Source organism: Centruroides sculpturatus, unplaced genomic scaffold (genome assembly GCF_000671375.1).
Source record: "Centruroides sculpturatus isolate CEXI.00-Female unplaced genomic scaffold, Cexi_2.0 scaffold301, whole genome shotgun sequence".
In the NCBI taxonomy this organism is placed as follows: Eukaryota; Metazoa; Arthropoda; class Arachnida; order Scorpiones; family Buthidae; genus Centruroides; species Centruroides sculpturatus.
Genome location: NW_019384595.1, coordinates 710995 through 733345, shown reverse-complemented (window position 1 = coordinate 733345; position 22351 = coordinate 710995). Strand labels below are relative to the sequence as shown.

The following is a 22351-nucleotide window of genomic DNA, read 5'->3' as shown; positions in this document are numbered from 1 at the left end:
ATTATTTGTATGTAAATCTAGCAAACATGAGGAAGCATAAAATCAACAAACAGTATTCTCTGATACACAAATAGTACTGTACTGCACTTAAAAAGATGAACTCTTGACTTAGAAACATGTAATTTTAAAACCAATCTTTCAACAAAAAGGGCAACTGTTTTTAAACAAAAAGGTAAATTTAAATATTTTCAAATAAAGCATTTTTTCCCATATGAAAAAATGATCAGGCTACCTAGTTGATATTCAAAACTATAACATACTACAGTATTACTACAGATATGATCAATGTAAAATTATTAAAATAAAAAATGATAAATAATACCAACAAATTACAAATATTTATCAATTTTCACACTTTGTTCTCATNAAAAAATGATCAGGCTACCTAGTTGATATTCAAAACTATAACATACTACAGTATTACTACAGATATGATCAATGTAAAATTATTAAAATAAAAAATGATAAATAATACCAACAAATTACAAATATTTATCAATTTTCACACTTTGTTCTCATTTTTTAAAATAAATTCATTGACACCTTACCTCAAATTGAGGATAAAGCATTTTTAAAATCTCAAAATGTTTAAAATTTAAAAATGCTGGTTGATCTGGAAGTATATTATATCACGGACTGTTTGATCCCCAGAATTTTGCAATGCTCTCATCAGTGTTGCATTTTATAATTCTTCTTCACATAAACGATTAATTAATGTTAGTTTTAAAAGTGGCCTGCAACTGTCAGTAAAAGTAAACCTTTGTATTAACTAAAAAACATCAAAACAAAATGTTTAAAAAATTAAACAATTTGATGTGATTTAAAGTTCTGATTTTGAGTGATTTTAAAATATAGTCTTACAATACAATAGAACAATAAGTAAGACTTATTACACGCATAAAATTAAAATTAATTCATTATATGCAATTGTGCAAGGTTCAGCAGTAAGCACCACAAAAATTTTCAGTGTTTTTGGAAGATAGTTTTGATGATATCAGATAAGGAAAGCAGTTAAGCACAAAAAAGCCTCTAAAAATGTTTCGACAGAAAAATGGATTCTGCTACATTCATAATAAAAGTTGCAGTATTACTTCTTGCTGCATGCAGATGGCTACAATTGGTCAGCCATATTCTGCAAACAAAATCAACAAGGCAGCTAAGCAGACAGATTCCCTGATTTTCCATGACTTTTTCCAAACACTAATGAAAATCCCTGACTTTCCAGGTGCATGGAAACCCTGTATATTTAATTCATTCTTTTATGGCAGTGCCTGTTCTATAAATTATGCTTCCAAAATATTTTATTGCTTTTTTTTCCAAGACATCATTATGATTTTAGTAAAGTTATTTTCTATTATATTTTATCAATGATATTTATTTTAATATTTCTCAAACATTTAGGACTAGGAGTCCTAATTCTTACATTAAAAACACAGACAATGACTTTATATTATTTATACAATGTCATAGCTATCATAGCCAACAATAAAAATAGTAATAAATCATTTGATGACAGGAATTCTGGAACTTCTTAACATTTAAGAAATTCTTCAAAAAAAATTTGAAATACAATGTTTTTCATTCTTCCATTTTTATGAATTCTTAAAATATTTTTTTTTATTCTCTATAGAAAATCAATCTTTGAAAACTGGAAAAACCTGAGAGATTATAGCACAAATTATCAGGTAACTGTAAACAGTTTATCATTAATATTAGATTTATTTTTTTGAACAACCAATTTGAAACTTGGCACCAAATAAATACCATATTTACTTGCATATAAGACGATATTTTTATCCATTTTTCACTGCTTCAAAAACCTAGGTCATCCTATATGCGCAAGCGAAGGATTCTTTTCATTTTTGTATAATTTTTTAAACTATGTATTCACATATTTTACCAGATTCTCACCTTCCCATGTTTAAAAACAAAAGTATTTTATCTGGGTCATTTGAATCATTCTTGTGTATTGTCAGGAGTAAAAATGAATAGCAATAGGAAAAGCAAAGCTTTTGAATTGAATTCCAAAATTACACGGAAATCCGATATAAGTTTTAATTCATTCCCACATGAAAACAGATGATTATTTGGAAATTCGAAGAAACTCATAAGTGTAATCAACAAAGAGTGAATTAGACTAGACTGTTAAGAGTTGGCAAAAAAGGTTCCCAATTGTCCAGCTTTACATGAATAAATTATGTTGTCAATTTTACAAGTTTTCCCCTTGAAGTTTAAAATGCCAGAAATTTTTGTAGGACAATGTGTGCATTTACACACATTTGATATTTTATTTGTTATGAAACAAAATAAAATTAGAATTGTATTAATAAATCTAATTTTCTCTATTTTGATCTTTAAAGTCACACCTCATCATATATGTGAGATCGTCTTATATTAGAGTAAATATGATAAAAAGTTTCCTCAACTAGCAGTCATGATTTTAATTATTTTATATTACTGTAATGCTTTAGACTCAATACAAGACATCTACAGCATTTCAAACATCAAAATATCGAATACAAATTGGAATTTTTAGAATATTTTTGAAACACCAGTTAGTGCATGCCACAATACATATTAGACCAGATTGGAAAAATGTAACTAAAAGACAATACTAATACAATATACAGTTGACCCCCTATAACACGGTAGATATGTTCCGGTTTTTATGAAATTCATTTTCTATGAGTCCTTAAATACATGAGCCAATCACAGCCCAGCATGTATGCAGTTTACAGACTACAGCTGTTTGAAAGGTTTTCTTCCATACAATTAATCGATTCTAGACTAATTCAACTCAACATTTCCAAAATACATATAATTTTTTGGGAATACTCCATATAAACTATGCTAGAAACAAAAAATTGTAGGATTACTTACCGAGTGTGCACTGTTCAACTACACCATTGCTTAAGCTTGTTTTTGTCGCGGAGCGGCGCATTGAATGGCACTCGCGTGCTTCCTGATAAATTATTTTTCTGCAAAAACTTTGCTGAACTTTGGAGACATCATTAATATAAATATAATTTTTATGGCCGTTAAATAATAAATGGTTTTTAGTAGGTCCNTATTTATACAATGTCATAGCTATCATAGCCAACAATAAAAATAGTAATAAATCATTTGATGACAGGAATTCTGGAACTTCTTAACATTTAAGAAATTCTTCAAAAAAAATTTGAAATACAATGTTTTTCATTCTTCCATTTTTATGAATTCTTAAAATATTTTTTTTTATTCTCTATAGAAAATCAATCTTTGAAAACTGGAAAAACCTGAGAGATTATAGCACAAATTATCAGGTAACTGTAAACAGTTTATCATTAATATTAGATTTATTTTTTTGAACAACCAATTTGAAACTTGGCACCAAATAAATACCATATTTACTTGCATATAAGACGATATTTTTATCCATTTTTCACTGCTTCAAAAACCTAGGTCATCCTATATGCGCAAGCGAAGGATTCTTTTCATTTTTGTATAATTTTTTAAACTATGTATTCACATATTTTACCAGATTCTCACCTTCCCATGTTTAAAAACAAAAGTATTTTATCTGGGTCATTTGAATCATTCTTGTGTATTGTCAGGAGTAAAAATGAATAGCAATAGGAAAAGCAAAGCTTTTGAATTGAATTCCAAAATTACACGGAAATCCGATATAAGTTTTAATTCATTCCCACATGAAAACAGATGATTATTTGGAAATTCGAAGAAACTCATAAGTGTAATCAACAAAGAGTGAATTAGACTAGACTGTTAAGAGTTGGCAAAAAAGGTTCCCAATTGTCCAGCTTTACATGAATAAATTATGTTGTCAATTTTACAAGTTTTCCCCTTGAAGTTTAAAATGCCAGAAATTTTTGTAGGACAATGTGTGCATTTACACACATTTGATATTTTATTTGTTATGAAACAAAATAAAATTAGAATTGTATTAATAAATCTAATTTTCTCTATTTTGATCTTTAAAGTCACACCTCATCATATATGTGAGATCGTCTTATATTAGAGTAAATATGATAAAAAGTTTCCTCAACTAGCAGTCATGATTTTAATTATTTTATATTACTGTAATGCTTTAGACTCAATACAAGACATCTACAGCATTTCAAACATCAAAATATCGAATACAAATTGGAATTTTTAGAATATTTTTGAAACACCAGTTAGTGCATGCCACAATACATATTAGACCAGATTGGAAAAATGTAACTAAAAGACAATACTAATACAATATACAGTTGACCCCCTATAACACGGTAGATATGTTCCGGTTTTTATGAAATTCATTTTCTATGAGTCCTTAAATACATGAGCCAATCACAGCCCAGCATGTATGCAGTTTACAGACTACAGCTGTTTGAAAGGTTTTCTTCCATACAATTAATCGATTCTAGACTAATTCAACTCAACATTTCCAAAATACATATAATTTTTTGGGAATACTCCATATAAACTATGCTAGAAACAAAAAATTGTAGGATTACTTACCGAGTGTGCACTGTTCAACTACACCATTGCTTAAGCTTGTTTTTGTCGCGGAGCGGCGCATTGAATGGCACTCGCGTGCTTCCTGATAAATTATTTTTCTGCAAAAACTTTGCTGAACTTTGGAGACATCATTAATATAAATATAATTTTTATGGCCGTTAAATAATAAATGGTTTTTAGTAGGTCCACTGCTCGTTTAAACTCAATGGTTTGTGCATTTTCTGCTATTGGTCTAGATTCGACCAATTCTGTCACGACACGAGTCGGCAATGATGTTTTACCGAATTATAAGTTTTTTTTTAGTGTGTTTATATGAATACGGTCACAATTTTTTCGCTGTCATATAGGAATCCGAACTATATGACCCGTTTTATAGGGGAGTCTACTGTAAATGAAATAATTTAATATAAACTCTTAATGATTTTAGAGATATTTATTGCATTAAGTACTTTGAGTTTGAGAATTTGAAAATGATTACAGAAGAAAAAATAAAACAACATACTGAAGAAGAATTATCAAAAATGTTTAAAAAACGATCACAACTGGGCTCTAGACCAAAGCTTAACCCTTAGTTCCTCAAACCTTATTCAATTGAAAAAGTTTTATGCAATGACCAATCTGGATTAAAAAGATTAGTGAACACACAGACTTCAGAAATACTTGTGGATTACCTCAAACCATGAGTGGCTAACATGAGGATGACGATCATTCCCAGATCAGTGACTATTTGGATGATACGTCAATATTTCACTCAGAATAATTATTTATGCCTCTATATCCTTTATATGTAAAGAAATTTGAAATATTTAGCTACATAGACTTAGTTTGTAAATAGGACTTATTACACTGGTAGTTTTTGACTAAGTTTTCCTATTTTTGCTAATTTGAAACTACACCAGTATAACAAGTCCTGTTTATAAACAAGGTTTATGTAGATAATATATAAACAAATTTGACCCAGATGTTGCAGGTCAGAACTGCCAAGATGTAGGATTAAAAATGAAAACTGATATTACAAGAGTGCAAGCATGACAAAATAAAACATACAAAAGATATTCGGAAAGAAAATTTGAAGTTTGATATTATAAAATAGGTTGCTAAGCTATTAACATTCTGTAAGAATTTCCTTCTTAATTTTTCTTTATAAAATATTCATCTAGTTATTCCTGTATCTGAAAGCATCCTACAAAATTTAGATCAACCAACAGTCATGACCAATTTACACTGTAATAAGGAACAATTGAACACTAGATTAAAATCAGGTATCTATGTAATCACTTAAAAAAACAATGAATATTTCTCTTTTATACAGTCTACTTTGAGATCTAGTAAGAAAATAGTAATAAATATAAATGTGCTACCATATATAACCCAAGTAGTTAGGAATTGGGCTTGTGAAAAAGATATAAAGGCTTTTTTGAACAAATCTACACTTAGAGTGTAACAACAGATCTAAAATTAGAATTTTGAAACAAATTTACATTTTTGTCATTTCTAAACATCTGCTCATTATTAATAACAAGGTTAAAATATCATTAAATCCTTCAGAGTTTAGTAAAAGAGCCTCATTAAATTTATTCTATTCTTTTTGTTTTATTTTATTTCATTTATATTGTATTNAATTATTAGAATATTTAATTTTAATCTTAATATATAATAATAAAATATTTTACTTTAATTTAAAACCTATAATTTTTTCAAACCTACATTTAAATAAATGTATTTGATAATTATACAACTAATATTTTCTCTTTATAATTAGACCTTTAACATGACATGATAATTCAAACTAGATTAGTTCAAAAATTTTAATTATTCTATTGAAATTTATAATTATGTATAATAAAATTACAAAATCATAATAAACATACATAATACGGTACCTCCTTGCTGGGGGAAAATTCCAGAAGAAGATTACATAAAGTACTCGATGCAACAGTTAAAATATCATCAGGAGCATTGTGTAGCAACTTCATAAGAGGTCTCCATACAGCATGATCTTGAAATGTTGTTCGAAGCTGTTGAACAGATCTAGAAAGACTGTGCAGGCATCTCACAGCAGCTAATCGAAGACGTGGATTAGGATCTGATAAAACGGTAACCACATGCTCCATTAAGAAGTCTGTTTCAATTATCTACAAAGAAAATTAAAAATTATAGAATAAATGTATTTGGATTCTTCGTAGTTTACAGAATTTTTCTTCACAGAATTTTAAATTATGAATTAATATATTAATTTGATAATATTAGATTATTATATATTAAAGATATCTTCCTGTTTAATACATTTAATTATTTTTATAAATAATTTTACTTTATAATTACTGTAATTTCAAATACTTTGGCATATGTTTTGAAAATTGAAACAGTTGACAAAAAGTACTACTACTGATTTAAAATTAATAATAACAATACATATATTAGATTTAAACAGTGTTGTATGTATGTAGTATGTGTGTAAATTTTAAAAATCATATGATGCTTGCTAGAGTACAAAACTGAATTAAATTTGTTTTCAGATTTTTTTTCTGTTTAATTGTGGCAATTGTGTATATCAATATACTGTATTACAGTAGAGCATTGTTTATCTGAAAGCTGGTTATCCGAAACGTCGGTTAACCGAAAGCATTCCAGTCGGCAAATTTAAATTTTCACTAGTGCTGTGGTGCTACAATTTTTGGCTATATCTTGGGCTACTCTAATATTTTTTTTGTTGGTGTGCGTGTTTTATCTGGCAGCACTGGCACTTTTGTGTAATGTTTTTCTGAGGACTGTGTGTCATGCTGAATCGAACATTTTTGATACTAGATTAACTTCTATACTATAATTTTTTTTTTGTTTTTATATTTTTCAATATATTTATTTTGTTTGTAAAAAATAAAGAAATAATTTTTAACGATACAATAGTCACGATTATTATTTTAAAAAGTTTACATTAGGCTTAACATCGTCGAAAATTCAATGCAAAGCGACACGCAATGGAGAAAAATTTCAACATGGGATAGGTTAATATATTTTTTCGTACATAATCGGTTATCCGAAAAATAAGTTAGCTGAACCTCAGTCCACAATTGATTAGGATAAACGACGCTCTAATGTATATAATTAATTGAAGCCTCCTTCCTTGAGCTTTTTACATTTGGTCTTGACTTTACAAAGCATTTCAGTAATAGTACAAAGCATTTCAGTAATATCGTTCTCGAGATTAAAGACAGACAGGAAGACAGACAACCAACAGTGGAANTTTCTTCACAGAATTTTAAATTATGAATTAATATATTAATTTGATAATATTAGATTATTATATATTAAAGATATCTTCCTGTTTAATACATTTAATTATTTTTATAAATAATTTTACTTTATAATTACTGTAATTTCAAATACTTTGGCATATGTTTTGAAAATTGAAACAGTTGACAAAAAGTACTACTACTGATTTAAAATTAATAATAACAATACATATATTAGATTTAAACAGTGTTGTATGTATGTAGTATGTGTGTAAATTTTAAAAATCATATGATGCTTGCTAGAGTACAAAACTGAATTAAATTTGTTTTCAGATTTTTTTTCTGTTTAATTGTGGCAATTGTGTATATCAATATACTGTATTACAGTAGAGCATTGTTTATCTGAAAGCTGGTTATCCGAAACGTCGGTTAACCGAAAGCATTCCAGTCGGCAAATTTAAATTTTCACTAGTGCTGTGGTGCTACAATTTTTGGCTATATCTTGGGCTACTCTAGTATTATTTTTGTTGGTGTGCGTGTTTTATCTGGCAGCACTGGCACTTTTGTGTAATGTTTTTCTGAGGACTGTGTGTCATGCTGAATCGAACATTTTTGATACTAGATTAACTTCTATACTATAATTTTTTTTTTGTTTTTATATTTTTCAATATATTTATTTTGTTTGTAAAAAATAAAGAAATAATTTTTAACGATACAATAGTCACGATTATTATTTTAAAAAGTTTACATTAGGCTTAACATCGTCGAAAATTCAATGCAAAGCGACACGCAATGGAGAAAAATTTCAACATGGGATAGGTTAATATATTTTTTCGTACATAATCGGTTATCTGAAAAATAAGTTATCCGAACAACCCCAGTCCCCAACTGATTCGGATAAACAACGCTCTACTGTATTTGAAAAACTGATAAACTAGCCCATTTAAGTGAATGTTTATTCATAATTGTTTATCACTTATATTTCTTATATTAATTAGAATATTTGATAGATATTCAATATTTATCATCAATATTTTTAATAACTTAACAAAATTTATCTAGTGCTAGAAAATTGTGAGACCCGAAAGGCCCCTGGGTCTAAATTAATATTTTATTAATTTTGTTAAATATTGTCACCAAATATTACTTCATTTTTGGTGAGGAAAATACTGTTTTAGGTTGGGAAAAAACAGATAACAGATGTTACTTCCTTTCACAGAAGAGAACATCCTCTGACTTTCCCTTATCTGGTTAAAATCCTGCTCAGATGGGAAATGATTACCCCTCATTCATTCCCCTTTCATCCATTCTCACGAAAGAGTTACTGGCCGATGATTGGTCGGTATTCTGAAGATATACAGGGAACTTGTCAGAATTCGGAGAGTTCAGCGACAGATCTGAAAGCGTCCAAACTCCACATACGTTTCCCTCCTGATGACCGACGTCCTTAGACGAGTCACATACAGAATAAGTCTAGAGTCTGCACGCAGAAATTATACTTTGATTTTGTGCACATAGTGATCTCCTATATGAAGAAGTAAATGAACTTGCATACAGAGAAGACGATGAACGACAACTAAACAGGTCGTATGTTTTATAATGATTTTGTGAGCTCTCTCTCTCGATCGCGAATTAGGTATAAGATAAGCATAGCTATCGTTCGATTTGTATATTATTGTAGTAGTTCTGTCTCTCGTTTATCCCCAATTTGTATGAGTTTATTTTCTTGTTTTATTAAATTTATTATTTCGTTTTAATTAAAATGTCTCTTAACTGTGTGTCCGAATCAGATCTCATACGCGTGTTTGTCCGCGGAATTTAATTGACAAACTGGTGTCAGTTCTGACGAGCATCTGAACTTCGCAGTTCGGATCAACTAGCGGTTATCGCCCTCCTATAAGAACTTTTTAAGATCGGATCCCTCGATCCGAAACTAAGGAGACAGATTTCGGTTAATCTGTGCCTAATAAGTGATACAGGCGTAATAGACCTACCCTGTACCCCAGGCTACTCTCACAAAATGTAAACAAATATTTTTATGTAGTTTCTATTTTTAAATTAAATACCATGTTTATGAAATTTTTAAATATGGTACTAAGTTATTGCTTTCAATTAAAATCTTTCCAAATATTGTAAGTTCAGTAGCCCCTCATTATATCACTCATTTGGATATACAGTGGATTCTCAATCTATTGTTTTTGGCAGGACTTCGGGAAAAAATGACTGATGAGGAAAACCAATTGACATGGAAAATTTATGATTTCAATGTACTTTTATTGTTTATCTCACATGAAACATGTATTTTCCAGTGATAGTTTACTTTTCCAGTGAACATGTTTACTTTTTGAGATTATCACAGTGAAGATTGAGACATTTGTCTATCTGTGGACGAGCTTGAAATCCCTTCTTCATAAAATGTTGCTGCCAGTGATTAAGATGGGCCTTAATGTTGTTTTGAAAATAGACATTAGTCTCAAACCTCTGCCTAGCCAATTTTTAGTTCAGGAAAGAAGTGGAAGTTGCTCAGCACTAAATTGGGGCTGTACGCTGGGTGTTTAAAAGTTCCAAGCTTGGTGGAAATCTTCACACCTTTAATGTGTGAAGACTTCAACCTTTCCTGAACTGAAAACATGGCTAGGTGGACAGAAATTTGAGACTAATGACAATCTTCAAAACAACATTAAGACCCATCTCAATCACTGGCAGCAACATTCTATAAAGAGGGAATTGCAAAGCTCGTCCACAGAAGACAAATGACTCAATCTTCTGGTGATTATATTGAAAAGTAACCATGTTTGTACCTAACTTTTGGTAATAAATTCATTTTGTTATTTACACTTGTCTTTGTTTTATGGACCATTGGAGATTGAAAAAACCACCCTCATATCTATTATGTTGAATATATTAATTTGTAGAATCTAAGATATTGTAGAATTCTCATTCAATAGAGAATCTGGTATCAGATATTTAACAATGGTATGCAGAATTTTTTAAGCAACAATGGAAAATATTTTGCAGCAGAAAGCTCTAATAATTATCTTGGTACTTTTTTCTGCATTTATTTATCTTAAATTGATGAAGTTATAATTATAAGTTTTAATGTATTTTACTTTGATAATCTAGCTTTTTTGGAATTTTTAAGCCTAAAATTTTAGCTTTTTTTCCAGTAATTTACATCACACAAGGAATTCTTATTGATATAGACTTTATTACTGGATGTGGATGTGCATTTTGGGTATTAATGACCCCTCTTCAGTCCTTATTTTTTATATACAGATATTAGTTGATTATTGAATACAAATTTAAATTAAAAATTGAGCAATTAATTGGATACATTATAATAATTTTTAAACAAAGAAAGATGCTGTAGATGGGTAAAATTATGAGTTGGTAAGATTTAAAACAAATTTTAAAAATTAAAAGAATTTTTTGAATGAAAACTAAATTTAAAAATGTGAGTTTAAAATCCTTCCTTCAAAATAGTTGAAATTAAAAGCTCTTAAAACCATTGTAAAATGTACAAATTACACTGTGTGAGAATCAACATAAATGCATATCCAAATCCAGTAATGAAGTCTATATCAATAAGAAGAGTTCCTTGTATGATGTAAGTTGCTGGAAAAAAGGTCAAAATTTTAGGCTTAAAATCCACAGGAACTTGTAACGGAAATATTGAATTAAAATCTAGCTTTTGCTTAAATTTTGGTATAGTTCTTGAAAGTATGCATACAAAAATTTATGCATTCTTTATATTATGCAGCCCCAATTATACAGTATATTTTGGGCTGCAATTTTCAGATTGCAGACTACATTCCCACTGTTGTCCGTCTGTCCATTATTATTCTTTAGAATGCAGTTAGATGAAAATAAAAAACCAAATATGGAAAGCTTAGGCCACTGGCCCTAATTAACTATATATAAATGTCTGATCTTGACCAGAAGTCATGTGATTTTTTAAATTAAATGATGATTAAAATTGCAGACTAACATTGTGACAATGTCACATATATATACTCAATTTTTTCTAATGTTTTTAGAGCAAATTTCTATTATTCAAATAATACTTGTGTTAATTTTTTAATTATTTTAAAATGACTACTAGTTTCAATGTACATTTATAACATTGTAAGCTCATATGTAAACTTTATCTATGATATTCAATGCTACACTATTTTTATTGTCAAGTTCTACAGAAAATATCCATATGCAAACTCACTAATTCTAGAATCTTCTATAATATTTCTCTTCAATGTAATGAACATAGAAATTCTTAGGTGCTTAAATTCCATTTATTTATTACTATATTATTATATCCAAACATACATTGCCAGCCAAGTAAACTACAACACCATGATTGACTATAGATATTGAAACAATGGAAGCTTTCTATGGTGTTGCATTTTCTTGGCCAGCAGTGCACTTAACTGATTTTTTTCTAATAAATTACTGCATTTTTTTCAAATTTCTGTGAGAAAAATTAGATTATACAAATATAAATTACAGCAATACTAAATGAATAATATTTTCCAATAATAAGAAATAAAATTTATAAATTTTATATAGTTTACCTTTTTCCTTATTTCTTCATCATTGGCACTAAGAGAAGCAAAAGCTTTAAATGCTGCTTGTTTCATTTCCTGCTCAAGTCTCATTTCTTGTTCCAACTGAAATTAATCTCAATGTCAACTAAAAACAAACTTAAATTTCATTACAAATCAATCTGAAATTAATTACTTTTTTCATAGTTGTTGCAGAAACTGCACCTGTTCCAACAATACCAGCTGAAGGTGGTTGATATTTAAGTAATTCTGCTAAAGTTGGAATTAAATGATCACTAATACTAGCAACTCTTTGCAGTTCAGTATCAACTTCTGTCAAGTAGGCCAAAGTTTCAGCTCCTTCAACTCTTTCTTCAGGAGACTGATCTTTCTTGCACATACGTACCAAAGTGGGGAGCGTCTTATGAAATTACATTAAATAATCAATTAAAACTATTAATTATTACAATTATTGTACATGGACAATTACTATATATAATAATTTCAATTTCTTTTAAGTTTAAATCATATTTTAAAAAATACTATAATCTGTATTCTTTTCAATCATCATCATTGAATGGTAATTAAGTTCAAAATTAAATGTGGTACCAAATTTTAAAAATTGTTTGTTTTTAATTAGATATTTTTTCATTGTTTCTAAAACAGAATTTTTGAAATTTGGCAACCAAGAAGCCTGGAACAAAAGTTAGTCATCAAAAATTGTATTCCAGAACAGTAATAGTGAATAAATAGTAACAGATATTTCGACAGATTTTAGTTTAAAATTAAAATTGAAGACAATGATCTGTTAAAACAATTGTTCAATTCAAACATCTTTAGTTATTCTTCTTATTCAAATAAATAATAAAACTCCATTTATTTCAATTCATTTTATGTTATATATCCATATACTATTAATATATATATATTAATAGTATATGGATATTACTATTAATAGTATGTGGATTAATAGTATGTGGATTAATAAAAATATCTAATAGTATGTGTGTGTGTGTATATATATATATATACACACACACACTATTATATATATATATAAAATCAATCTTTTTAATATATTGTCATTTATAAATAATTTTTTGTAAATAAAGACACCCAATTCAAATTTTTTAAATTAATAAAAATATCTTTAGAAATATATTGATTAATGCTATGATATTAAAAAAAATGAAAGTGTAATCAATTTTACTTAATGAAAATTTACATTTAATTTACATATAATACATAAATGATTTTGTAAAAATACTATCAAAGAACTCAGAAGAATGTAAGTATGATAGTTTTGCCCTTTTTTTCAGTGAATATGTTACAATATGTAAATTATTATTTAAACCATATAGATTAAACAGAAGTCAAATTAATTTTTCAAATGATTTTTCTGTTACATTATCCAAACTGAGCAGTAAATTCTACTACACAAAAGCTTGAAATGTTTATCAGCTAAAAATGCATGAATGTGTGATTTGGCATAAAAAAATCAATTCAGGGGTATCAAAGTATTATATATGAAAAAGTGAGTTCTCAAAATGTCAAATGCCTGAGTCAAGGCATATATATATATTTAATTAGAAAAAATACAGCAAAATATAAATAAATCTTGTAATTCAGACAATTATTTTTATGTAAAAAAATTATTGTTAAGGCAAATTTTACAGACATTCATATTCAAGTTAACCATTCTTATAATATAAAGTTACTATTTCAAAATTCAATCATCAAACCATTTTAAAACTGTCAATAATTAAAGACCCTGGCTAATGTATATTAACTGTTTAAATATATTTGAATTAATACAAAAATTTGTCAATAGCTCCTAAGATTCATTATTCAGTTGGAAGACACTTGAATGAATATCTAATTATTATTATTATACAAATGCATTTTTTTAAGCAGTGTAAAAATATAAACACACTAGCTGTTACCCATGGCATCACCCACATGGATTTTGCAATTTGATAGAAATAACCCTCCCTCGGTACTTCACTAAGATTCTCAATCATTAGTTGTTACTAATTTGGTAAAATTACTGATTTTTGTTTGTTTCAAACTATGAACTGCTAATGCACCTAAATTCAAGTTTCAAATATTANTGCGAACTAATGTAACGTCGTATGGTGAGTTTTTGTTCGTATCGTGGAGCAAAAATATGTTCGAATTTCATGTCGTATCCTGAAAATTTCGTATGCTGGGGCGTTCGTAACCTGAGGTACCACTGTATTAAAATCAATGTTTTACATTATATAATACCAGCATAAACATGGCATTTAAATTTGGAATTAAATATAATTTGAAATATCTGATAATAAAATTAAGAAATTATAGGCTAATTAGCTTAAAAGTATACAATAATGTTTATTCAGGAAGAATCATAACTACAAAAAAAAATCTAAAATTTCATATTTGGCATTATGTTTAATTTTTGAAACCATTCAAAAAACACATGCATGTTACATACTATAATACATGTTAATAAGTCATTATAATAAAATTATAAGCTAATTATTTTAATGTAAAAAAATTCAGTGATTAATGAAATAAATTTCATTACTCATTGAATTTATTCAGTTTTTCTAATAATGCTGACTATCAATGCTAATTATGAAAAAATATATATAATCAAATGTATGTAAATATATATATGAAGGCTCAATAAATCACAAGCACTATATTGCAATTTTATAGAAAATTTTACAGGAATTTTTTGTATTTTCTTAATCTTGCATATGTTTATAAATAAATAAATAATCACCTTAAACACTATTCTTGAATCATTGGGACTAATAGCTTCTGCTCTGCATAAGTATGTCATACTGAAAATATCAGAAATTAAAATTGATATTACTGTCATATAACTCATTAAATAAATTTAAAAAGTAATGAAATTTATCTAATTATATTATGTTTAACTCTTATATCAAATATATTCCAGGCAAACCAAATTGGCTGAAATTAAATCTCTAGTCAAGCATTTAAATGAATTATTCCTATCAATTCCTCAAATGTTAAAGATATAGCTTTAAGGCAATTTTAAACAATTTGTTAAATTGATATTGATTTTTAATTAAAGTAAAGTGTCAATTAACTGAAATTGACTTCAGGAATACTAATTTCAGGAATTAAAGTTTTTAAGTAATAATAACTAATGCCTAACTTTTGAAGGTCTGCTAGCAAGCTATCTTATCAATACTACACTTAAGTTTTATTTATTATGGTGCGTTTACTTTTTGCTAGCTTCCAAGCTTGCCGAGCTGACACCTAGCACAGCCTGACGTCATACTAGCACGCTCGTAAAAGTATACATAGTAATGGATGCCGCCGTCTTTGAACAAACTCCAAGCTCATTGTAAATTCTCTGAGCACGCCAAGTGTGCTAGGAATGCTAGCAATGATGTCACAGGTGCAAAAAGTAAATGCTATGCTCACTGGTAACTAACAAAAAGTATACAGGCTGAGCGCACTAGGGGTGAGATCGGAGATAAAAGTAAATGAACCCTATGATACAAATAGTAAAGCATGATTAATGAGTCACAGGCATTTAGTGCATCAAATACCTCACTGTACCTATGCAAAGTAAAGCATTTAAAGCATTAGAAACAGCATTAGCATGGTTAAAAATGTAACTTGAAGCAGATTTTTCAACTCTCATAACAATCAAGCAACTTCTTAAAAAAAAAATTGCAATAAATAATTCTTAGATGATTATTGTATCTTTATTTAATATTAATTTTACTATTATGTATTTTTCTTTGAATTCAAAGTACATTGTAAGTTACAATGAAAGATTAGTGTTTGTTTTTAATAAATTAGACATTTCTTTTGTTACTTCTTATCATTCAAATGCATTAAATTCCTATACTTCAACATTTTTTAAACTAATGTACCAAAATTAAAATTAACAGTTTTACTTTATTAAGGAATTTAACTTTCCATTCTTTCTCTACCAAGTGTGATCAGTTATCCAAAATTGCCCTGCCTACATTATTTCAGATAAATCAATGCTCTACTGTACACTTGTAAAAATTTACAAGAAGTTTTTCTAAGTAATATTTATACTTTAAGTAAGTGACTGATCTTAATTTTATTTTTCTATTAAAAAGAAAAATTTACATTCATTTATTCATAACCAGATTCCAATAAATTGAACTGAATTTTTCCTGCACAAATTTCTATAGTTTAATATAGTTATTAGTATCATCTTAATTTTATTCCTTATGGACAGGTAACAAATAATAGTTAAGGCTTGAACAGCAGAGATAAAAAAATGAGAATGAAATAAATCTAAACCGTCTTCAGAAAGACTGTGAAAGTCACAATTAGTTCTGATCATATAGGTAAAACTATTGCTCTTCACAATAAATATATTAACAATCATTTTATAAATTATTTGATTTTTAGCAATATAAAATAAAAATAACAATATGAATTTTGAAAAAGCATTTAAAATATTATCATTTATCATAGTAAACAGGTGAATCAAATTATTTGAATCAATCTTGGTGTTGTTAAATCTGAAAATTCCTAAAGTATAAATATAAATATTTACAGAAAAATAGAGTTTCAGTTACCCCAGTACCTCTTTATAAACCAAGTTTATGGTACTGCCTTTTGGGGCTAAGACTTTTTAAGCCTTGATCCTTTCCCTCTCCCCCATGCAGGAAATTTTGAAAAATCTCTTCTTAGTGTGCATATTCCATGACATACCCTAACTGTATCAAATTTCACCTCTTTAGGTTCAGTGGTTTGCTCTGGGTGATGATGAATCAGTCATTCAGGACATGTAATTTTATATATATAGATTGGGAAGGACATATGTAAAGTACATAATAATTTCAAATTTTCTGACTTTTATACCCTTTTTAAACACAATTCAAAATCATATGTATTAACTTATTACAATAATAATTTTTAGATCAAATGATAGGGCATCATCATATTACACTTCAATAGTAAATGAAGATATAAATTATTCCAGTAATCCATAAAATTCTGTGTGTGTTTTTAAATCAATATCTATTTCCTTAATAATTTTCAATTTTCTTTCAGAAAAAAATGTGAAAACTAACATAAAGTTAACAAAATGAAGATTACAATATACTACAGTGGTACCTCAGGATACGAAATTAATCCGTTCCGAAACTGAGATCGTATCATGAAAATGTCGTAAGGTGGATCATCTTTTCCCATACGATTACATGTAAAACCAAATAATTCGTTCCAACGCGAAAAACATACTCAAATTAAAGCCAAGTAATACATTAAAAAAATAACTGTAGTAAGAAAAAAACAAATGAAAAATGCAAACTAATGTAACGTCGTATGGTGAGTTTTTGTTCGTATCGTGGAGCAAAAATATGTTCGAATTTCATGTCGNATGAATATTCCGCTATTATAAATATTTTTAATTGAAATTTTGTCTGTTATACATTTTACATAATGCAAAACTTGTAACATTAATGTATTTATGTACATTAATTATAATACAGTATTAACATAGTTAACATACTTTAATGTGTTTCTTTATATGATTTTCCAAACTGAATACAGGAATGAAAGAGACCATTGACTCCAAAATGTATTGTATGAGGGTTAGCCCAAAAATAATGCATGTTGAATATGTTTTCCTTGCTCCACAGATATGACCTGTTCTTGATTTATATATTAGTAGCAAACTTTCCTAAACATGTCAGGCTACTTCAGTGACCTACAGAAATGTGTGTGTAGAAGTGGACAACAAAAGTGCTTCAAGTTTCAGTTCTATACAAAAGATCATATTTTAAAGCATATGTCCATGCAATTTCTTGAACTGCTGCAAGAAATGTGTGCTGACTGTACAGCAGAGTGTAGCAATATTTCAAGATAGCCCAATGAAGACAAATATAAAACAAATGGGCATCATGGCATATGATTATGAAGATCTTATTGACACAGATCATGTTTGTATTGGCTTTGCAAGTAAGTGGAGATTGTCATGTAGCATTTCTGTGACAAAATTGTAACAGAAAATTAAAACTGACCAAAATTAAACTGGCAAGTCGATTTTTTTTGTGATAATACAAACTTCATATAATGTTGTCTGAGATTACAAATGAAAAGTATTCTCTCATCTGGTCTACAGTCTAGATATGAATCCACCTAATAAAAACCTGTTTTCCAAGTTGAAGAGGCCAAAGTAACTAACATCTTCCAATTTAAAACTATTTAATGCAGCTGTAAACCAATGCATTTGGATAGATTAACTTTACAAAAGAATTAAATGGCATTCAACAGCTATCACAACATGGAGAAGCAGTTAAGCATCTCCAAGGGGACCTGGAGATATTAGGGGATATTGAATATTGTTAGTATAGTAAAGTTGACAAAAAAAGTGATTGTAAATTGCATTTCTTTGCACATTATTTCTTTGAATAATCCTCATATATGTATCAAAGATTAAAAAGCATTAAGAACTTCAGTTTTGCATTGAATAAGGCTCAATTGGAAAAAAAACACTTCAATTTCTAATTTGGAAGTATATATTAAATGTTTCTAAAATATTTGTTCCTATTCTATCTGTTAATATATATATAACTAATTTGAAATTTATATAATTATCTTTGCCAATCATCCATCTTTGAAATCATTTTAAGCTTAATGTTAAACTGTTCTAGATTATCTGTAATCAACATTAGACTTCTCTGATAATTTACAATTTACATCAAAATTAACAAGAAAACTTCTTATATTGGTTATGTGCCTACTTTCACTACATTTCCAAACAAACAACAAATATTTCTTACATGTATACTTTATTTAAATTCATAAAACATAAGTAATTAAAAATAGTTTATCAATGTAATTTCTACTATTGATGATAATTCAATCTCTCGCCATTAAAAAGCACAAATATTTTTTTCAGCAATAACTTATAAACTGAATATAATCACTAATGTCAATGTAATTATTTGAAACAAACTATTAAATATAATTAAAATTGAAATAAATTCTCTATCAATTCAATAATATGAATAAGAATGATGACATTAATTATATATCAAAAATATTTTACCCTATATATTGAAGAACTGAGGAGAGCAGCTAATGCATCCACTGCACCATTATTACAAAGAAAATTCTGATGTTCAGAAGTCTAAAAATTTATAAACAGTTTTCACATTTATATTTCATCTAATTTGGAAATTTCTTGATAGATTTTAAAAAAATGGTTATAACTTTTAATGAAAATAAGTTTAATGTTAAATTTTTAAACAAAAATTTAATTAAAACTAAAATATCTATAAGAACTTTTACATACTGTGCAAGCATTTTTTAATATTGTAGTTACACATTCTCTATTAGATACACCTGTATTTGCTGCCATACCAATAAGGTGTGGTATTATTGTATCATCACTGTACAAAACATCAACTGGAGCTAAAGAACATGTAAATATAGTTCGAAGACAACGAAGACAAGCTTCAACATAAGGAGCATGATTCTGACCAAGTCCTAGAATATTCAATAAATAAATTATTATTTCATTTTGGACTCTTAGATAAATATATACAGGTATACCTCACCTTACATCAATAATTTGTTCCAGAAGAGGAGACTTAGTCAAATTTACTTGTCAGTAGGCTAAACCACAAATAACCATTCCCAGTTCTGTATTTTATTCATAAATGCATTTTTAATAATATATGGTTAATAAGAATCTATTTTAAGCTTACAAACAATTTAGTTTTAATACAGTACAGGAAAAAGTATTCTAAATTTACAAATACATGCATGTACTGTATATACTTGTAAATGTACGTTTACAATTTTGCAATGTTTACAGTACATCGCAGACTCTTTACTTGTGAATGTGGTTTGCTCTAACACATTATAAAATAAGATGGTTTTGTAAGGTTAAATAACAAATAGTTATTAAAATTATTTTGCAATAGTAGAAAATAAACTAATTTATGTTAAATTTACCAATATTTACATTCAATTTGTTTATTTACACCACAGATGTAGATGGTTGAGGATCATCAGTATTAACAGTTGATTCTGGCTGTTGTTGTTGTTTAATACGTTTTTTTTTTTTAAAATAAGAAACCAGTCGAGAGTTCCTTGAACTGTGTTCTTCTTTTCTTCAAGGATTACATGATAAGGAGGAAAAGCTTTGTAACAAGCAAGCATAACTTTTGAAAAGTGTTGACCATTTGGGTCCATATCCTCAAAGATTTGAAGTCCCTTTTCAATAAAAGCAAATGCTTCATGCATTTTCTTTAGGGAAAAGTGACATGGCTCAGGTTCGACTTTTTTTTTTTTTTGTTGCTTGTTAAGCTCTATCAAATCCTTGTTTGCTAGGGATTGCTTGTCTTTTTCATATAAATCTATGAAATCCTCCTCCTCCAAATCCATTTCCAACTCTTTGCTCATGATCACCAACGTTTTGTTGATTTCATCATCATCAAACCCCTTGAAATCATTCACGAATTGCTGGCATAGTTTTTTCCACACACCATTCATAACCGTGTTCTAAACATCATTCCATGCTGCTGCTATGTTCTGTACAGCCTTATGTCATACTCCTTCAAAAGTCACAAAGTGTGCATGACTCATCAAGATCAGTTGCAGATCTTGATGATCTGCAACTGATCTTGCAGATCATCAAGATTCTGCAAGATCAGTTGATCAAAAATTGGCTGCTGCTTGTTGTATAAGAGACATGGTGTTCGGAGGGAGTACATGACGGTAATGTTGGGGTGAAAATTTACAATGTTTTGCAAGTGGAATTTTTCAATTATTAATAATATCTTAAAAGGAATCCTTCTTCTTGCAATAGTTTTCTGCTGCTGGGATAAAATGATTAAAGAACCAATCCTCAAAAATAACAACAGTCTCCCATGCTTTTGGATTAGCCATCCATATAACAGGAAGAGATGTCTTGATTACATTCTTCAGGACACGGGGGTTGTGTGCATGATATACCAGCAATGGTTTTAATTTAAGATCTCCAGCACAATTATCTCTTAACATAACAGTCACACATTCTTTTGAGACCTTGTAACCTGGAATTGATTTTTCTTTTTTTGGAAATGAAAGAACGATTTGGCAATTTTTTCCAATATAATCTAGTTTCGTCAATTCTAAAAATCTTTTCAGGAAGAAACCCATTTTCTTTGATGATCTTAGCCAATGCTTTAGGAAAATTGGCTGCTGCTTGTTCATCAGCTGATGCATTTTCACTTTACTTCTTAACAGAGTGATAACTTCTTTGTTCTTTGAATTGCATAAACCAGCCTTGACTCACTTTAAACTCTAAATCTTTCTCATCTGGGTATTTTTTGTTTAGGTCCTCAAACAAAGACAACACTCTCACTTGAATGTTTTCTTGACTAATAGTAGCATGCTGATGATTCAACCTATCAATCCAAAAAGAAAGAAGTTGTTCCATCTCTTCAAAGATTTTTCCTCTTTTCTTATTGATAACAGTATTCTTCCAATATGTGATATGATATGTGCCAAAACCTTATCCTTATTGTGAACAATCGTCAATACAGTTGTCTGACTCATTCCAAAAGATCTAGCAATCGATATAACCTTTTCACCTTTTTCATGGCGTTTTGTCATAGCCAGTTTATCCAGCATTATAGCATGATGCTTAGCACTTGCACTAGGAATTTTCTTAGGAGCCATTGGAGTAAAATATAGTCTTAAATGAATGAGAATGAGAGAGTAGGCAATAAGCAGATGTTTTGATTTATGTATTTGATTTAACAGATGTTATGTTTACGCATACCGTGTGTATGCGTAAACTAAACTAAATTTCAATTTTGAGGAATCACGAGTGGCACTGACAATGACACCAAACGGTAGATATTTGAACTACTTTGGAAAACGCCAATACGGAGCTCTTAAAGACCACTAAATAAGTTGACAACACTGAGTCACAGATGTTTTCATATTTCGTTCTCTAGGATTTATGATGATTATATTAACATTTACTGTAAATGTATGTATTTTAATATGATTTTATATACTTTTATTCTTATTTATTGTACAGTAACATAATTTTATGTGCTTTTAATGTTT

The 22351-nt window shown here is 28.5% G+C and overlaps 1 protein-coding gene across 1 annotated transcript in view; it reads right to left on the bottom strand.

Annotated features, from left to right (window-relative positions):
• Window positions 1-22351, bottom strand: part of LOC111624855 (armadillo repeat-containing protein 8-like) — a 50907-nt gene that overhangs the window by 6158 nt on the left and 22398 nt on the right. Inside the window, exons 5-11 of the mRNA XM_023367815.1 lie at window positions 19581-19774; window positions 19335-19415; window positions 19192-19240; window positions 15039-15130; window positions 12465-12689; window positions 12299-12394; window positions 6381-6632 (exon numbers count right to left, since the gene is read on the bottom strand). Coding sequence (XP_023223583.1) covers window positions 6381-6632; window positions 12299-12394; window positions 12465-12689; window positions 15039-15130; window positions 19192-19240; window positions 19335-19415; window positions 19581-19774 — 989 coding nt within the window. The remainder of the gene's footprint in view (window positions 1-6380; window positions 6633-12298; window positions 12395-12464; window positions 12690-15038; window positions 15131-19191; window positions 19241-19334; window positions 19416-19580; window positions 19775-22351) is intronic.